Source organism: Danio rerio, chromosome 3 (assembly GCF_049306965.1).
Source record: "Danio rerio strain Tuebingen ecotype United States chromosome 3, GRCz12tu, whole genome shotgun sequence".
Lineage (NCBI taxonomy): Eukaryota > Metazoa > Chordata > Actinopteri > Cypriniformes > Danionidae > Danio > Danio rerio.
In genome coordinates this window covers 44,656,472-44,676,548 of record NC_133178.1, presented here as the reverse complement: position 1 = coordinate 44,676,548, position 20,077 = coordinate 44,656,472, and the positions used below count along the sequence as shown (strand labels likewise).

At 38.1% G+C, this 20,077-nt stretch overlaps 1 protein-coding gene across 5 annotated transcripts in view; it reads right to left on the bottom strand.

The window, feature by feature from the left end:
* The window catches only part of baiap3 (BAI1 associated protein 3), a 139,163-nt gene that overhangs the window by 14,737 nt on the left and 104,349 nt on the right, over positions 1-20,077 (bottom strand). For 2 of the 5 annotated variants that reach the window (XR_012401184.1, XR_012401185.1), the window contains exons 17-30: positions 18,090-18,180; positions 15,549-15,605; positions 15,197-15,294; positions 13,830-13,881; positions 13,564-13,715; positions 13,269-13,392; positions 10,054-10,197; positions 9,797-9,892; positions 9,300-9,604; positions 6,424-6,492; positions 6,247-6,326; positions 5,948-6,056; positions 2,146-2,217; positions 1,978-2,061 (exon numbers count right to left, since the gene is read on the bottom strand). Coding sequence is in view for 2 of the 5 variants with exons in the window: in XM_003198157.7 (XP_003198205.2) it covers positions 1,978-2,061; positions 2,146-2,217; positions 5,948-6,056; positions 6,247-6,326; positions 6,424-6,492; positions 9,300-9,515; positions 9,797-9,892; positions 10,054-10,197; positions 13,269-13,392; positions 13,564-13,715; positions 13,830-13,881; positions 15,197-15,294; positions 15,549-15,605; positions 18,090-18,180 (1,444 nt within the window). In the remaining 3 variants the exon portion in view is untranslated. Of the gene's footprint in view, positions 1-1,977; positions 2,062-2,145; positions 2,218-5,947; positions 6,057-6,246; positions 6,327-6,423; positions 6,493-9,299; positions 9,605-9,796; positions 9,893-10,053; positions 11,401-12,290; positions 13,393-13,563; positions 13,716-13,829; positions 13,882-15,196; positions 15,295-15,548; positions 15,606-18,089; positions 18,181-20,077 lie in introns of all 5 variants that reach the window. The other 3 variants (XM_003198157.7, XM_073944949.1, XR_012401186.1) reach the window with 2 other exon arrangements.

Sequence of the window (20,077 nt, the reverse complement as noted above, 5' to 3'; positions counted from 1 at the left end):
AAAGTAGTCAGGCTTTCATTTGCTATGCTCCTGATGAAGTAAAGCAGAGGTGTCAAACTCAGTTCCTGGAGGGCCGCAGCCCTGCACAGTTTAGTTCCAACCCTGCTTCAATATTCTTACCTGGAGGTTTTAAACAAGCTTAAAGGACTCAATTAGTTTGATTAGGTGTGTTTAATTAGGGTTAAAGCTAAACTGTGCAGAGCTGCGGCTCTCCAGAAACTTTTTTTGAAACCTGTAAAGCTATTAAGCTTGCCCGAAATCCCTACTTAGTTAGCTTATTAATAGGGCTTTTTGGGAAAAAAAAAATATGACATTTTACATCATTCTATGCGACAACAATTGCTCAAATAAATACATACATAAATATAATAAACATTTTACATGTTGCTCTTTTGTCTGTTAGTTATTAAAGTTGAATGATTAGCTTAGCAACATGCTAACATCAACAATGATGCATGTGTGGATCATATAACTGTGCTTGAATCTCTCAAAAACATGTTCACAGTTCATTTTGGATTATGTAAGTAGAAATTGTTTGCTTTTTGCAATAAATATAAAGCCTATTTTAAAACAATTATGACTTGATTTGCTCTGTGGCATTGTTTTCTTGACATATAAGCACATTCAAACCTGCAGTGCATCAGGGAAATATATTTTGAGTTTGTAATTATGCTAATGTATAACTCTTATTAGATTAGCAGTCCTCCAATTAATTTTCATATTTATGTTTGGTGAAAAAATTGTGTAGAACTAATATTACTGACATACATCCAACTGTAATACTGCTGACATAGCACATTTTTTTAATTTCAGAAGAAAATCTAGTTTTATTGTCATAAAACCATTAGGTCACAGTGAAAAACTTTTCAAAGATTGCAAAACAATCATAACAGTCGGAAATTAAAACCCCTTTTGTTTAATTTTGTGGTGAAATAAGAAAAATTATGTGATAAATTATTATCCATGTCATTTTTGCCCAAACACATGTAACAATCTTAATAACTACTAATTAGTTCATACACAATCATTAAGTAATGCATAATTGTTAATGACATTTCTGAGGGAAAAAATTAGACGTAACTCACAGTGAAAAATCAAAAATTATTATACCCACAGTTCACGCTAATAGACTACAAATCTGCCATTTATGGACTACAAAATCCAGTCATGCACCACACACACACACACACAACCGGTTCCTGATCATGACTGATTGCATACACACAGCTGGAGGATTGTCAAAGACTGATTACATGGACTATAAAAGCACACACAATGTTGCAGAGTCTTGTTAAACTGTTAACATTAAGACGCAGTTTCCCTTGCCTTGTCCTGCCATGTTTTAGACCCTAGCCTTGTCTTGTTTGTTTATTTCTGTTTGCTGCCTGCCTTTTTGACCATCTGCCTGTTTATCGACCACAACTCTGGATGGCCTGTGTATATCTGTTTGCCCCTGTGTTGACCATTGCTTGCCTGACCATCTCTGTATGATAAACTCTGCGTTTGGATCCACACTCCCTGTTGTCAGAGTCTTCCCTGTAAGACCCACAAGTGCAATGCAATACTACACAATCTGCCGCCATTATTTTTCTGAACTGGATCCTACTTGGAGTATCTAGAAGTAATAAGTCAACACTGAACTTTTCCAATGACGTTAATAAAGTTGCTGTCTTTAAAGAGCAGTTTAGATAAGAAATTTATGAGGTTTCATTTCAGCTTCGCAACATGCTGGTTATGCAGACATCTGCCCCGTAGGCAGCAGGCTGCAAGGGAGCTTAGCAGGATTTTAGACAGTCAGAAACTGTGAAATCCTGCGCAGTGCAAAGAACGCTTAGTCAAAGAGGAAATGACTGATGTAAACTTTTAATCATCAGAGGAAGGAATAGTATTTGTGATGTCTTAGCTCCTAATCAACACCTCCTCTCTCCGCAGGGCTTGAGCTAAAAGCTGTGGCGGCCCAGCAGGGCTCCTACCCACCTGCTGGGAGATTTTCTCCAGGAAATACTGTTCGATCAGCTCAAAGGAGGAGCATTTGTTCAGACGCAGCTCCTCATCCAGGCCCTGAAGAAAAGGAAGGAGAGAAGGAAGGCAGATGAAGCTATGCTCATTCGTTTGGTCAGATATATTGGTCGTAGTTGAGAATACCTTATAGTCTCCACTCTTAAGGTCTTCCAAGAGCAACCCTTCTCCATCAGCGTGGAAGAACCGCACCAGTGTCTGCAAGTAAAATACTGGTTGAATTATACATAGGAAAAAAATGTATGGTAGTATGTTATTTTTCTGGAAAAAACAAAACTGAACAGGACATATTCTATTGAATGTAAACACAGGGTTCATACACATTATAACAACAAAAATTCCATGACTTTTCCCTGATTTTTCCAAGACTTTCTAGTAAATTTTTGTTCAAATTTATCACAGCATATCGTAAAACACGCAACAAACTATTTAGTTTCAATTTATGTTTATAACTATGTAACATTGATTTAGATAATGCTTACACCTCACTAATAATGTAAGAGTATGTGATTGACCAAGGACAGAAGTAAATAACCTATATTCAAGTATCCAAATGTTTTCCGAGACATTTCCAAAACTTTGTGGGTTTTTCTGTTTTTACAAAACTTTTCAAGGCCTGAAAAATGTCATGTCAAAATTTTACGATTTTTCCAGGTTTTCCAAGACCGTTTGAACCCTGTAAAAGCTCTTGAGCTTTTTATTGAGCAATAGAATGTCATCATGATCACTACCACTCAATACTCGTCATCTTCCATTAAAACTCGTTCTCTTGTGCATTTTCTTTGATTGTCTATAAAGAAAACGCTACTTAATTAGCTTAATAGTTAGCCTATTAATTAGCTTATTAATATATAAATAATAAATAAAACTAATTTGTTATATTGTAATAATTGCTGTAGGTGGGCATCTGGAGCTAATATAACCTAGCTAAACTGTTTAATTAATCTAAAACGGCTAGCAGGGCGCAAACATCTATGGCGCATAACTTTGTTTCCTAATGTGTTAGCGAGAAAAACAGTCATATCTCACACACCGCACGACCCTGAGTGTCTTTGTTAGCAGCGATCTGGCAGAATAAGCAGATAGGAGGCAGCAGATAGGAGTTAACCTTTTTTTTCTGAGCTCTAAACATGAACAGCCCTTAACAGGACCAAAACACTAGGGTGCTTCCTTTACACATGTTACTTTACAATATTTTTATAAACCAAGGAAATATCGGGCTTAAAAAACAGAAGCCAACTCAAGTACACAACCGATGCATTTAACCAATATAACATGAAACAACTCTAAACCATTTCCCATGATGCACCTGGCTATAGTGTTGTGGGCCAGGTCATTACAATATTGTTATCTGTTATAACACAATTGTTAAAATGTATAAATGCATTACATAAATCTAATAAAATACATGTGTTGTTCTGTGTTAAATATTAGAACTCAGTTATTAGCGTAGCAACATGCTAACATGCACTTTGAGGCATGTGTTGATAATATGACTGGTTGAATCTTACAAAATCTCACATTTAATGTCAGATTATGTAACCAAACTGCTTGCTTTAGCCATAAATATTGAGCCTGTTTTAAGATGATTATGTTTACAATGTTATTTTCTTGCATATTGAATCCTGCAGTGCCTCAAAAAAATATTTTTTTGAGTTTGCAATCTTTCTCAATGAGAAATCTCACTAGATTCCCGTTACTGTAATACATTTGTGGTATAAATACAGTGTTCATTTGTTTCTTGTGCTTTCTTTGACTGTCTGGACACCAGCAAACTTGCAGAGACTTTCATAAAACGCTTCTACAGTATGACTTGTTGTGCTAACAGACCAACTAAATGGCGTACAACATTTTCAGCCCACACACTCGCTCAGCATTCATACGTGTAAATCTGTGGTGTGTTCCTGCCAGTTCCTCTCTGTTGGAATACTGGAAATCCCATATTGACATGCTGCCGGGGACATCCTCAATTCTCCACTGAGCTGTGGCCAAAATCTGATGTGCTCCTGACGGTGTTTGGCATAATGCTGCAAAACCATGAATATGAATGTAGACTGAGGGAACCCGGCACAAGGATTGCCGTGCCGTACAATGAGTTCTTGTAATAAAGCGACAGCTGGCAAAGCACATGGTACTTTTAGCACCATGTTCTAGCTAATTTACCTAATCTAGTACTCCTTTTCCCCAGTAATGGTGCTGGAACTCAGCCAAGGCTGATTCATCTGTTTGACCATTTTCGAACACATTTGTTTTCATCTGTCATGTGTCTCCTAGCAACAAGAGGGAGTTCATGTGAGTTTGATGTGTTCGAGACTTGAATGTCTTGTAGGCTGTGATTCTCAGTTGTTTAGTGAGTAATCCAGTTTGTCTTAAGACTCGTTTATCGTTTTTAAACAAGATGCTAATGGTTTAATCAGATTCAATGATTTACTGTATGCTAAGCTAAGCTTGAAGCTTCATGCCAGACAAGCTGAATGGATTCAAAAATGGTCAAAACTTTTTAACTATAGACCATTTCAATGTGGTGTTGTCATTGGCCCATGAACATTTCCTGCTTGTTGTCAAATATATTAATATTAATATATATATAAATATTTATCAATATGCAGACCTTTTTGGACTCTCGGAAGCTAAGGAAATAAAAACCATAGAACCATTGTTATTGTTTACATCACTCAAAATGGTCTATAGGGGAGTTGTAAAATGAATTTGTAGTTTCAAAGTGGAGAAACATTACGCCCCATTCACATGGGGCGTCAGCGTCAAGGCTTCCCATTCATTTTGAATGAGTGACGTCAGGCATTGCCGAACTGCATTGTGGATCCGTCGGCGCCGCTTCAGACGCGTTGCTCACTGCAAAAGTTGGGACTTGCTCAACTTTTCAAGCGCCGACGAAAGCATCAGCCAATCAGATCGCTGTATGCAAATACACCAGCTCAAACTGTGGCCTATAGCTGAGTAATTTAATTTGCTAACGCTGCTGTGCAATTGCGTCAGCCCCAACTTCAGACACTGTTGACGCTGAAGCCCTGTGTGAATGGGGCGTTAGTGGTCTCTAATTTTAATGATGGTTTGAGACCACCAGTTTTTTTGGGCCCATTGCATAGCCAACTAATCTAGGTTGAGCACCAGCAATGTCCCTGCTGAAAAATCCAGCTTAAACCAGCCTAGGCTGGTTGGCTGGTTTTAGCTGGTCGACCGGGCTGGTTTTTGAGGGGTTTCCAGGCTGGTTTCCAGCCATTTCCAGCCTGGTCTTAGCTGGTCAGGCTGGAAAATGGCCAGCCAAATCCAGCTAAAACCAGCTTGAACAGCCTGGTTTTAGCTGGATATAGCTGGTTTTGGCTGGACTCCCAGCTTGGCTAGGCTGGTCAAGCTGGTTTTAGCTGGTCATCTCCCAGCCTGACCAGCTAAGACCAGGCTGGAAATGGCTGGAAACCAGCCTGGAAGTGGCCAAAACCCCTCTAAAACCAGCCTGGTCAACAAGCTAAAACCAGCCAACCAGCTTAGTCTGGTTTAAGCTGGATTTTTCAGCAGGGGTATTTGGAAAAAAAAGGGCATAAAGGATCTGACAAAAGTTCTAAGACTATATTTACAGACATGTCTCACTCAAATTACTAGGTATGGGATAAGGTGCCAAACTCATTATGACACAATAAACCCTGCCTCATAAAAGCCCCAGTCACCAATTGGTTAAGTCACTGTGCCCCTGCCAACTGAAGCTCCAGTTCCCATAGAAACAGATATTGTTGCTGATTTGAAACACGTTATTTAAATGTGAGTTGGCAAGTGGGGTTTGGGACTTTGTTATTCAAGTGTTTCAAAGTTAAATTTGCATGAGCGAAACAGCTACCCTGAGGCGCTGCAAATACGGTCATGGACAAAGCTGACATTTCTCGAATAGGACTTTGATGATCCTCCTTGCACTGACCTCAACAGTGTACTGGAACCGTGTGTAGAATTCCACCTGGACACCCCTGTTTTCTCCAACAGCGTCCAGGATCATCCGCAAGAGCAGCTCCCACAGACTCTGAAGAACCCTGGGGTACACAACAATCAGAAATGTCACGCTCACAAACACAGTGACCTCCTTCACAAGCAGTCAATTGCCACTTTACAGTGGCCAATTTTCTTGAAAAACAAGCTCCAGTGGTAAATCTATGTATCATTAGTGTTATCGCTACAGTATGTCCCCCTTAGCATGCTCTTATCGGTTAATGAAGTAATTACCTTGTTAGATTCTCTTTAACCAGTGACTCATTGAGAATGACTAGAGTGTCATCTAGGTACTTCATCAGTGGAGCCACAGCCTGGAGGAGTTCATCAGAGAACCATATGTTGAAAAACAAATTAAGCCATGCTAAGATGAAATAATTAAATGTTCTTTCTCTGTTTATTCATACTTGCCTCATCATTGTTAATGGAGTCTGGAGAAAGGCTGATGTGCTGAATGCATCTCCTGAGTTCAGGAATCATCTGTGTAGGAGATGTTTTTAACATTGATTTATACAAGCACGAATTGCTTAGTTTGTGCAGAAATCGTGCAAAGCTAATGAACCAATTATGGATGTGTTTCAGAAAAAGCATTGCTAAAAGTCTATAGTCAAAAGTTGTTTTAGTATGTGCTGTCATATATTTATATATGGGATGTAAAAGGATAGTTCACCCAAAATTAAAATGTATGCACTTAACCTTAAGTTGTTTCTTGAGGTTGAGTGCATATAAAAGAAGATGTTTTTGAAAAATGTTACTGTAGAAACATAGCTGTTCCCAGCAGGCACACAACATCATAAGACGTTAGTGTTAGGTTAGATTTAAGTCATGACTTTAGGTGACCAAAATTCAATGTCTAGCCTGCTTCTAAGGACAACGTTATTTTGATGTCCAATTACGTTGATATTTGGTTGATTTTAGGTTGGTTTGGAAAGTGACCATAATTCAACGTCTGATAGATGTCATCGGTATAACATGATTAGATATTAATATTTAGTTGATTTTAGGTTGGACATTGGACATTGACGTCAGCCTGATGTTGGGTTCTGATGTCAACCCAATTTTAATTTCCAAACAAACTCCAACATCACCATGACGTTGGGGTACGTTGAGGTACAACGTCAATATGACGTCATGTTGATGTCCTGTGCCTGCAAGGTTGATTTCTATAGTAGGAAAAACAAATGCTATGGATGTCAATGGATTCAGGTTTCCTAAATTATTTAAAATAATTAATTTTGCGTTCAACAGAAAAAAAAAAAACTAAAACAATTGACAAGTGAAGGGTGTTAATTATGACAAAATTTGTATTTTTGCGTGATTCTGAAATGCAGAATTGGGTATATTGACTGGCCATATAATTATGGCACCAATGTTTGTTAACAAATGTAATGTAATGTAAAGTGCATATATATAGCATATTTATTGGTATTCTGATTCTGATACCGTCTTTATTGTGTATTGGGGGTTTCTTCAGACCACCACCAGTATGCAACATCCACTTGGATGATGCGACGACAGCCACAGGACAACGTCACACCAGTTATAGGGAGAGTGGAGAAACAGTGACAGCCAATTCACTGGATGGGGATGATTGGGAGGCCATTGTGGGAATATACTTTCATATAATCCAGTTCCAAATTAACAATAATCTCTCTCTCTCTCTCTCTCTCTCTCTCTCTCTCTCTCTCTCTCTCTATATATATATATATATATATATATATATATATATATATATATATATATATATATATATTTATATTCATATAGAACAGATTCATTCGCCTGAGCAAATTTTCTCAGAAGACCTATAGTTTTACCGAGTCATGCGACTACGGTAATATCGCAAAAAATTAATATTGCGGTATGACGGTATTTTCAATACCGTTACATCCCTAATATATATATATATATATATATATATATATATATATATATATATATATATATATATATATATATATATATATATATATATATATATATATATATATATATAAATGATAACTGAAAAGTAAAATTCCTTGAATTTTAATTAGCTCATTTCATTCAAAACTCTAGCTAGGGTGTGACAATACAACATCTTGCTCCTTAAGAACGAGCTGAACCAAAGTGATGCAAATGCTATAGGCAGGGTCACAACGACTTTTTCTTTGTCTTTAGGGGATACTTTCAAGCTGATCAGGGCAGGTAAAACCTCAGGATTTATTCAAGACCCTAAAACAAGATCTACAACTAATCTAGTCATGCCCATTTTCTATGTCTCCTCCTAGCCACTCCTCCCCTCCTAAAAACATATCACTTCAGACTTGTGATAAAACTTGCAGACTGCAGACTTGTTAGGAATCCAGCAGATTCGCTGTACAGTCTGTCAAGTCTTGCAGACTTGTGGACTTTTTGAATACGCTGTATGACTGAAGACTAAACAACACATCTCAATAAAGCAATTATTCTGCTTGTTCCAGTCTCCTAGATTGGGTTCTCTTCATTTATTAATTTTACAACGATATGATCGGTAAGGCCAAATGAAAGGAATTTGGCCAGGACACCAGGGTTACACTCCTACTCTTTACGAGAAGGTCCCTAGGATTTTTAACAATCACAGAGAGTCAGAACCTCTTTTGACATCTCATCTGAAAGATGGTGCTCACTGATAGTATAGTGTCCCCTTCACTTTACTGGGGAATTAGAACCCACACTGACCACAGATTAAGCACCCCCTGTTGGCCTCACTAACATCACTACCAACAGTGAACTTGTTCTCCCATTTGGTCCCTATCCAGGTAGACAAGGCTCAGCCCTGCTTAGCTTTAGTGAGTAACCTGTCTTGGACTGCCTGGTGATATGGCTGTGGCCAAGGAATCTGGCCTGTTTTACCCTAATGGTACAACAGATAGTTGACTCAAAAATGAAAATCACATTTACCCTCAAGTGGTTTCAACCCTTAAAAGTTTTTTTTCTGTTGAACACAGAAAAAAAGTTATTTAGAAAAACCTTTCCATAGTAGGAAATAAAAAAATACTCAATCTTTACAGGTGTTCAGCCTTTTTAAAAAATGTCTTCTATCTAACAGATGAAAGAAGCTGAATGATCAGTGAATGATGGCAAAATTTTAAATTTTGTGTGAACTGTCTCTTTAAATGGCGAGATACATCAATGTATAAATGTATATAAAAAAAAAAACTTATGTGCAGTGTGCATTAGTGTCAGCAAAGCATGCTTATATTTCCCCATAACTCTTGATATAATCGTATCTCTTAGCGCTTGTGCTCTTTGATGAATGCTATTACCCTATCAGTGAGGTGTGTGATTAGGCGCTTGGCCTCCCTCTGCAGGTCGATATCCGCGTTGTAGAGCTGCCCGTTCAGAGACTTGTTGACCTGCTCTTTCCCTTCCAAGCCGCAGGACTCCTCCATGGCCTGCTCCACCCCCCGCCAGTCCATCTCCCGCGGCAGACCCCCCAGGTACACACGAACATTCTCGGTGCTATTCAGAGCGACGCAAACCTGCACCAAAGAGGCAGCCAGGAAAAGGAGGAAGGGAGATCGGAAATGAGGAAAGGAGAGGTAAAGTGTGGAAAGAACAAAAAGGAGGTCTAAATGGGACGGAGGAAGAGAGAAAGCACATAGTGCAAAATGAAAAGGGGGCGCTAACGAGGTCAGACGCACTGTGACACTGGCGCACCACTGAGACGTCAGTGTTGTCAGGGAAAAGCACTCAACGCTGACATTTACTTCGCTCATAATGAAAGCCAACCCTCCCCTCGCCCAGCCAGAAGCGACTATACCTGCACGATGAAACTCTTGTGGTCTCGTCCCAGCTGGCTCCTCTCAATCTTGCGCTTGATCAGCTCGGCGTAACACACCGCTTCGCTGCAGAAATTCTGCCACACATCAAGAAAGGATTGTGTTACGTGGGTGAAACCATCAATTCTGGTTTTCCATTACGAGCATGCTTTTTTATTTTCAATGTTTATGACCGCCGCTCTCCAGCTGTGCAAGCTTAAACTGCATGCTTATGAAAGTAGAGCTTAGAGGCGCTCACGTCCGTCAGCCGGGTGATGAAAATGAAGGCTCCCGCTGAATCGGGCCACGCCAGCTGGGCCCAGAACTCCCGCACCTGGCTGAAACATGCTGTAACATCCACCGCTGAGGAGCTGTGTTTGCTCTGACTCTGGATCGACTCCAGCTGCATCATTAAAATACACACAAAACAATATGCAGCCAACACACACTCAAAATAGTCTCTTGACAAGTGTTTAGTGTGATTTATTTTCTTTTTTGCACTGCACGAGGTTGAAATCGATAAAGTTATGATTTCTTTTGTGCCTTTATATCAATATTAACTTAAAACAGTCTTCTCTGCTGTGATCTAGCTAGGACCATGTTTCCAAGAAGAATTATAAACCACAGAAATATTCAAAATAAACACTTCTTCTTACACTACCTGACAAAAGTCTTGTTGTCTATCCAAGCTTTAGGAACAACAAATAATAACTTAAAGAAAGCGTTCTTGCAGGACTCCCAGAGATCATCAAGAGTCTTTGGATTCATCTTCAATACCTCCTCCTTCATTTTACCTCAGACATGCTCAATAATGTTCATGTTTAGTGAGTGGGCTGGCCAATCCTCGAGAACCTTGACCTTCTTTTCTAGCACGAAAGTTGATGTGGAAGCTGAAGTATAAGAAGGAGTGCTATCCTGCTGAAGAATTTGCCCTCTTCTGTGGTTTTTGTTGTAATGGGTAGCATAAATGTCTTGATACAGTACCTCAGGCTGTTGATGCTGCCATCCACTCTGCAGTTCTTTCACATGTCTCCATACTGAATGTAGCCCCAAACCATGATTTTTCTTTCACCAAACTTGACTGATATCTGTGAGAACCTTGGGTCCAATAGATATTCCGCAGTATATATCATGATTGGGATGCAGTTCAAGAGATGATGCACGGGAAAAAATCTACCTTCTGCCATATTTCCAAATGGTCAACTAAAAGTCAAGTTATTATTTGTTGCTTTTACAACTTACTAGACTTTTTTCAGCTGCTTTGTGATGACTGCTGTATGTTTAATGTGTATGAATGAAAATCAATGGGAGCAGGCATGCTTTCTTTAAAGTAGAAATGGTTTTATACTGGCATGCACTCAAACAATAGCCGTAGCACATGTCTCGGCTTGACAAAGTGTCACCCCATCTTCTTCATCTTCTATATCATATTTCTTTCCGACAACTTTTCTAGAGGATTGCTATTCCTATCCCTTAACAATGAATCTGCCCAAAGCACACCTTCCACCATATTGTGTGCTCCTCAAAGACAAAGTAGATAAGATTATGACAGCAGAGTCTTGTGATTCTGCAGGGACACACTGCAGAATGTAATTGGTCAGTGTATCTTTTGGTCATTGGATTTTCATTTTACGAAACAGATATTGAAAAACAAAAAAACGAGCTGTACATATAAAAAAATGAAAATCAAATGTTTTTTTTTTAATTTTGCTTTTCCGTTTTTCACCATGAAAAAGAAAAATTAGACGTTTTTTTAATATTTGTTTTAAAATTCAAAGATGAAAATCAATAAATCCATTGTATTTTAATATTCGTTTTTTTTCTGTTTTTGTTTTTTTAAACAAAAATCTAAAAAAACGGCTTGTTTTTAATTTTTCAATATCCATTTTTCTAAAATGAAAATTCAATGACCAAAAGATACACTGACCGTAATTCACTCAAATGTTCATGTTAACTGCACTCTAAAAGACTGGGTTGTCACAACTGGGTTAATTGACTTGTTAACCCAGTGGTTATGTTTGTCCACATTTGGCTCAACATTTGGTTACAACAGCCCAGGATTTTTTAGAGTGTGGATGTTTGGGAGATAGTTAGAGAGTCTTTGGAAAATGTCCCAGATTGAATAATGTGTTGTTATTTTAGGCTATTCTTTATGACATTGTCATTGAAAAGCTAATATTGGCTGGCTATATATTGTATTGTGTCCAAACATGTTCCTGAAGGAACAATGTCATGCAAAGTTTAACCTAAACTCCAGTTAGACACATCTGAACCAACCAATCAGTTTTCACACCCACTTCAATTTCAGTGTTTTGAAGTACCCCTGTTAATCCAACATTAAGTCAAATATGTACAAATCCAACATTTGAGTCTTTTATTAACCACTTAAACTCTGCTGCTATTTGGGGATTTCTGCCTGGATTTTGTCTACCCAAATTTAAAAGCTTCCCAAATCCACATGCAAATGCAAAAATGTGGTATCATTTTAAAGAAAACCCTTTGAATTTTTATAAAACACTATTGAAAGTGTTTAAAATAACTGTATATGTATTCTGTGTTATAATAAACACCTAAAAAAAGAGGCGCTTTTGGATTTTTTTTTATAAACTCAAATTTGAAAGTGTACCTTTTAGGTTCTGTGTGGTCTAGCGTGCTGTAATTAATTTTGGTGGTTCCTACATATGTCTGTAATCATAGGAAAAAAAGAAAAATGTCTCTACCATAATCTATGCAAAAGTTATTGCATTCCAACTGATGAGAGGTGCTGTACAAGCCACAGAGACCGATCCTTGTTTACATATTTCATTCTTCTTTTGTTTGATCAAACATAATTCACTGTGTTTGGACCACATCAGACATATAAAAGGATTGCTTATGCACATCACCTCCAAAACAGAGGAGAATGGCCCTGAAGGGCACAGCATAAGGTAAGAGATGACAGCTGTCTGTGCTATCTGGGGCTGCTTAGTGATCATGAATGTATTGTTTACATTTCTGCGCCATGGAAACACCACAATTCATTCAACAACTGTTTGGCATATGAATATAATTCAGTAAAAACAATGCTAAAACTGTATGAGCACCAGCAAGAGTTTTCATTTGAGCTATAACTTGTACATGTGTCATATGAAATAATATGAAAAAGAACCAATGTAAAATACCTAGCTCAGGTATCCAAAATACTGTGTATTTAAGTGTAAATAACTTTTATACAGTAGAATAAAAACCAAAGTGATGCATATGTGCATAAAATATAGATTCTACACTTTCAAACGACACCACTTACGGGGGTCTGGTGCAACGCTAGCCCTTTAAATCTGAAAGCGAAAGTCGATGACGTCACAGACCTGGGTCCGCAGAGTTTAAGTGGTTAATTCAATTTAATTGGGATTGTTCATATCTGACCCAGAATTGGTTTAACGCAACATTTTTAGAGAGTATAATCTTGGCTTTTGGTTTTGGTCAGAAGCTCACCGGATCCATTTCCACTGCTTTACGGATCCTCTCAGTGGATCGTTCATGTACAATCTGCAGCCATTTGTGAATAGAAGTCTTAAACCAGTTATGGAATCCAGTAAGAGCCAACATCTTAGTGTCCCTGGAAAGAAATTACCACATTTATACAAGCCGGTCATGAATTAGCCATGCTCACGCTCATTCAATCAAGAGTGTATATATAAACCCTCATGAACATTCATTGTTTGCATAATAGCTTAGCCAATGTATTAGCTCTCATGCACATGGATGAAGAGAAGCTTTAATGACTAACTTGAGAGGCAGGTACTCCCTGAAGCGTTTGAGGGATTTGAGTGACATGTAGAGCTCAAACAGGGTCTCTCCCATAGTTTGGGTGAGCCGTGAACTCTCCTGCTCCAGATTCCCACATACTCGCTCCATCGCTACATTCACATCATCCGCCACCTGGAGAAACAGCACAACATTAAAGCTCCATCTCTATCGCCGATTCGCGTTTATCAAGGCAAGGCTTATTTTTAACAAAGATCTATAAGCGTTCCCAAGAGAGCTCAAACTTACAAGCTTCTCTAACTGCCGGTAGGAGATGCTGAAGAAGTCAACCTTCACAGAGCTGAAAGACAAGACAAAAATGTCCTTCCTGTGTTTTCTTTTGCTTTTATTGCTCCCTTTTTTAGTGTGCACCAACCCATCTCATTCACTGAAGTGTGCTTTTTTCCCAAGTCCTTCTCATTTGTCTTTTTTATCCCAGTTTAATTCGCAGAGATGGTTATATATAAGCTATTCAAAGCCTTGCAGAGAAACCTGCCTTTTTTTGAAGGCAAATAATATCCGCTATATTTGTTTAAACAACCCTGCAACACTAGCTATTCTCCATCAATCTATTTTTATGCACATAAAATGAGCATAAAAAAGTATGTGCAAAAATGAGTAGATAAACTTTTTATCTGATACGACAAATGCACATTTATTATGATAGAACAGCATTTACTGAATAAAACTCCAGCATCTGCATCAAAAAAAGGCATGTGATTTTGTGTTACCAGATCATGTGATGACAAAAGAATTTAGTAAAACCATTCGTCCGTCATCAAAGTGGTTTGGTATTATTACTGTACCTTCAAGAACTGTTTTAGGTGGCTGCGCTCCCAAAAAGTGGTCTCGCCACCTCCAAAGGCTAGCTATGACTGAATTTGTTGCATTTGTCTTCGTGTTCTGAGGAAACTGTACTTTATTCACAAATGTTTTATGCAATATTCTAGTTATTCTAGTATCCTTTGATGGAAACAAAGCTATTGACTAAATAAACAGCTTCCCAGACATGGGTTGCGGCTGGAATGTCATCCGCTGCGTAAAAATGTGCTGGATAAGTTGGTGGTTTATTCCGCTGTGCTGACCCCGGATTAATAAAGAAACTAAGCCGACAAGAAAATAAATGAATGAATAAACAGCATAAATTTAGGGTGGCACTATTTTGCTGAACAACCAATGGCAGGCAAGTGGTTTATTTATTCATTCATTTATTTCCTTTTTGGCTTATTCCCTTTATTAATCTGGGGTCACCACAGCGGAATAAACCACCAACTTATACAACATATTTTTTATGCCACGGATGCCCTTCCAGCTGCAACCCATCACTGGAAAAAGCAGACAAGGGGTTGTCTTCTAGAAAGCATTTTTTTTTATTTTTTTATCTCAGCTTAACTTCCAGAGATATTTTTAAGTAAGCTACAGTATTCAAAGCATTCAACAGAAATGTAAACACTGCATTTTAGGGTTTGATCAAATCACAATTCTAAAAGTTTGAGAGTTCTAATCAACCTAATCTTGAAAAGTCAAATGGCAGAAAGGTAGCGTGGCCTGGAAGCCTGTTTGAAAACAGTTCTAAAATTTCAATATTGTAAATTTATAAGAACTACAAAGATTACCTGTAATAAAGCTTGTTGTAGACATTTTGTCCTTTCTGCACATCAGCGCATACTGCATCCACCACCACAACCAAACGCCTCAGCTGCTCCTCTAGAGTCTACAGAAATTCAGTTTAATTCAATACAGTTTATTGCCCTCAGTGGGGAAATCTGTTTTGCTTTCATTTGCATACACTAAACAGAAAACAACATAACAACACAAATCCAACATTAAATTACATTAAATGAAGAAAATAACATATTTAAAAGTCTAATTGGTGTAGATAAAGCATATATAGACAAAACATCTTGAATACAATGAAAGCCTTGGATCAGAATGTCTGCGAAATACGTATTAAACATCAGTACTCACCCCTTCATCTGGTTTAATATTTGATATTATTCCTTCATACCACTCAACTGTGCCTTTCTAATTTCAAAAACAAGCAACAAAAAAGAAAGAAAGAAAATTACAAAACAAAATAATGTAGAAATGCATCCATAGTATAATAAAATATGCTCCAGGTTGTATTTCACTAAAATCACTGTGTACGTTGGCCACCAAAATATTTGGACACTTTTAGACTCGTAAACCAAACTTACTGTTGAACTTTTTGAATGTCACCGCATTACACTGAGATACAAAATATCTGCTAGACCTTTTCTCAGAGCCGCCTTCTGTTTTCTAAGCCATTTTTGCAGCGACCTTTAACCATCCGGTCTCAAGTGGATGTATGAAGTCGGTTCTTCATCTGTTCAAAAAGGTGTCCTAGATTGACTACATAGATTGTGGAGGGCTACAGGTGTACCATTGACATTTGACAACAATAGTGTCACAAAATTAATGTCGATAATTTGAACAATGCCCTTATTTAATTTGTAACCTATCTGACTTACTTGTTTGTTTGTTTTTGTTTGCAGTTTTTAGTTTTCAGCATATTTACTTCAGTCTTTGGTGTCACTTGATCATTTAGAAGCCCCTCTAAAGTAAAAATCTGCTCAAGAATCATGTATCATTACTATTATCATAAATTTTACAAAGAGTTGTGCCCCTTAAAGGGGGTATGAAATGATAAGTCAAAATTCAATTGATATTTTGTCATATAAGAGATTACCTTAAAGCTCAAAACGCCAAAATCGCCAAAATGACTTGGTTATGGAATGAACCGCTTTTGGCCCCTTTTTCACTGAGTGGTATGGTACGGTTCGGTTTGGTATGCTTTTATGGCCATTTCCACTGTCAAATGTTGCAAATGTTGTTTGTTAACAATTACAGAAAAACTACACACAGCATAGATTTAGTACTTATTTGGGTTCAAAAACAACATGCAATACATAGCCTCATCTGTATCTTTAATCTTCGCCAGCACATATAGCCCCTTGTTAGAAAGTAAATCAGTCATTCCAAGTTTATAATAGTCCAAAAGGCGATAATAGTTAAACATGTAAACACCGTTTTTTTTTATTTTATTTGCTACTTTGTTTTTCTGTGCAACAGTCTTGCGTTTGTCCAATTCTAAAAGAATTTAATGTTAGCAGCACTTCAATAATCACACGCACATTATTATTATTAGCTCAAGACATTTGTTATTTCAAATATAGACGTGCGGCAAATGCATAAGAGAAAGCGAAATCGCTCGCACTAGTAAAAAAACTATGGCCCTGTAGAAAACTACAGGGCACAGGGTAGATTCTGCTCTTCTTCTTGGCTTTGTGGCTGCTCATCAAGACGACGACAAGGTTTGTTTGAGCTCGGGTTGACCATGGCTCGTTATTATATGTATATATTATTACGGTGTAATGAAAATGGCAGTAAAAATGCCTCCACAGAATATCCACACCTACTTCTATGTCACTGCCTGTTTAGCTCCAAAAACCGCTTCATGCATGTAGGTATATAAACAATAACTGATCTATGTGAAAGCTAAATGATAAAGTCATTCAGAAGACAAGAAGATACAGTGCGATGCAAAGTCTTTCCATTGTCTCCTTCAGATCCCAAATAATAGTAAAAACTTTCAAGAGTTTGCCCTTAGCTGATGATTGATTATAAAGCATCTTTGGCATCCTGTCCCGGGAGAGAGCCCTGAACTCGTGAAATCCTCGAGCCCGGGGCTCCCCCCTGTTGCAGGGCGAGAAGGGTCTGAGTTCAGGTAGCTCTCGAGAACTCCCCCTGCTTGATGTTGGAAGTAGATTATGAATGCTATGGAGTGTCTATGCTGTCAATTTAGTTTTGTCAATTTACTTAGGTTACATGTTTTTGAAAACTGGAGAGCCCAGGGAAAACCCATGCAAACACGGGGAGAACATGCAAACTCAGCGCAGAAATGCTGATTTGGCCAGGTAGTGACTGTGCCAGTGACATTCCTGCTGTGAGGCAATGATGCTAACCATTAGGCCTCCGTGCTGCCCTGACAAGGTAATGGGAGGAGTAGGGGTGGAAGGGGGGATTCTTCAAGACGAAGATGGCTATGGTAAGATACTCTGGTTATTTCTAATGGTTAAGGAGTCATCTGCTTGGTGAATCAGTGTTAGCTGCCATCAATCATAAGTGCATGCTACTCTCGAAATTATTTTATAAATAAACTTCACTTATTGACTTTTTTACATACAAGTCCCAGACTGCGTCAGCAAGATTATGGTCATTTTTTTACTATTTACTTCTCAGTACCTATCATACTATGTTCTAACGAAGTGAGTTCAAAGCAGGACAAAAATAATCTATTAATTCTAAATGGGAATGTTTTTAATATAAAAATCTTAATAACATTAGAGGTGGACGTCAGAGAATTTTCACCGTCTCCAAACTAATGCTTCTGAATACTTGTGTACATCTTAGCCAATGAAGTTTCAGTGTCCAAATACCTTTCAGGACCATGGTACTTCTCACAGTTGGTCTGGACGACCTTATTACCTTTATAACTGTGGCTATTTCCAAATGCAGTTCACTGCGGTTTGAACACACCGCTCTAAAGGCTGCCATCGACTGCATGTGACCGACGCTCCTGAAGCACACACATACACAGACGTACACATACACAGCAGTGGATCAATACCCAAAGAACAGTTTCGGTCACACTATCTGAAACCTGAATATACTATTGCTGTGTCTCTGAGCCCAGTGTACTGTACTACAACACTAGAAAACCCCACAGGATATCAATTTTTCTGTGTCCCGCTTCCCAATACTGATCTAGCCAGAGGGAGTCAGAAAGGGCAGATCACCATGAGCCCAGCTGCAATTGATGGTGGAAATATCTGAATTCAAATGGACTTATTTTGGTCCTTCAGCCAGGAAATCGACCGGATGAATGCAGGTTTCTGTACACATATGTGCAATTCTCCTGACAAGTGTAGCAATGGCGGTCATTTTTGATCTTTTGAGAACATTACTTGGGTTCCTGTGAGAAAAACAGCTCATAAATCACACAGAATGAAGCCATTTGAAAGTGTAAAAATGCAGAATGTTTTCTGTGAGGGTTTTGGCAAAGACTATGGAATACACATGACGTGTCACTTGTATAGTTTTAAAAGGTGAAAAGTTTAACGATCAATATGGCGAATAAAGCCCCGCCTTCTAGCACAGGAGCCAATCAGCGATCACTATAGACCAGGGTAGGGTTGCACCAGCTGTATGTAAGTTCTTTCTTAAACTGGAATGAAATTAAATTTGTTCTCACTTCAGTTACACCACATGTTATTGAGGCATACTGTAGTTAGTAAGTCTTAAGCTCTCCGTAAAGTCATGCGTAATCACATTGAATGACGTAATATCCAATAAAAAGCATTTAGATTCTTAAACTGCTTTAAAATTCTGCAACTAATGCATCTATATATGACAGTCATATGAAAATGAAATTATAAATCATATTTTTAGTACATTAAATTACAGTCACTAATAACAGATGACGCACACACCGGCATCGCGAGCTGTGAATGCACACAAAAAACACATAAAGTTATCAAAACATTAAACTTGATTTTTTTTAATATATATATTCTACACACGAAAGAGAAAAGAGCAGGGAGAAAACTCAGTCATGAAGAAATTCTCATTTTAATTGATGGATACAATTAACACAAAAACACTTCTTGAAAATAAGGAAAAAGAAAATTCTTTCACAACCCTAAAAAAAAAAAAAGCTAAATTTGGGAGGAAAATAAGGCTGTGAGTAGAAGGATATCATTCCTTATTATGATCGTAAGCTCATCTATGTAAACTAATCTTACTGTCTTTTTATTTCTACCATTATACATGGGGGGAGGCTGCTGTAAATATTTAGGAGGAACGTAGCGTTACAATTGAACTAAGTTCAGTGGTGCAACACAAACATATTTAGTAGTGTGTAAGTTGTAATGTAGTGTCCCTTTAAGTTACAACTATGCTAGGTTTTAACTTACGCACTAATGGTGCAACTGGCTCCAGGGGTGTCCAAACTCAGTTCTGGAGAGTTTAGCTCCAACCCAAATCAAACTGAACCAGCTAATCAAGCTCTTACTAGATATACTAGAAACTTCCAGGAAGGTGCGGTTGAAGCTAAACTCAGCAGGACACCAGCCCTTCAGGACCGAGTTTGGACACCCCTGCTATAACATGACTATTCTCTGTGGAAGGGGGTTTGGACTAGACGTGAGTTTCTGCAGATTTTGTGTGATTCAAATGTTTAGAAATGAAAATAAAGAGGCACTTTTTGTTTAATTGTATTGGTGATTCCTAATATGAAATTTAATAGTAAGCTTGACAAGCAGTTTTGGAGATTTGATGTTTCCCAATTCAAAAATTACTCCCCGAGACACATTTCAAAGATGGCCGCCGAGTAAAATGACTTGCCTTAAAGGGACTTTGGTTTGGATTGGGGAACACAATTAGGCCCAATCCTGATTCTATTTTTGTACTCCTAC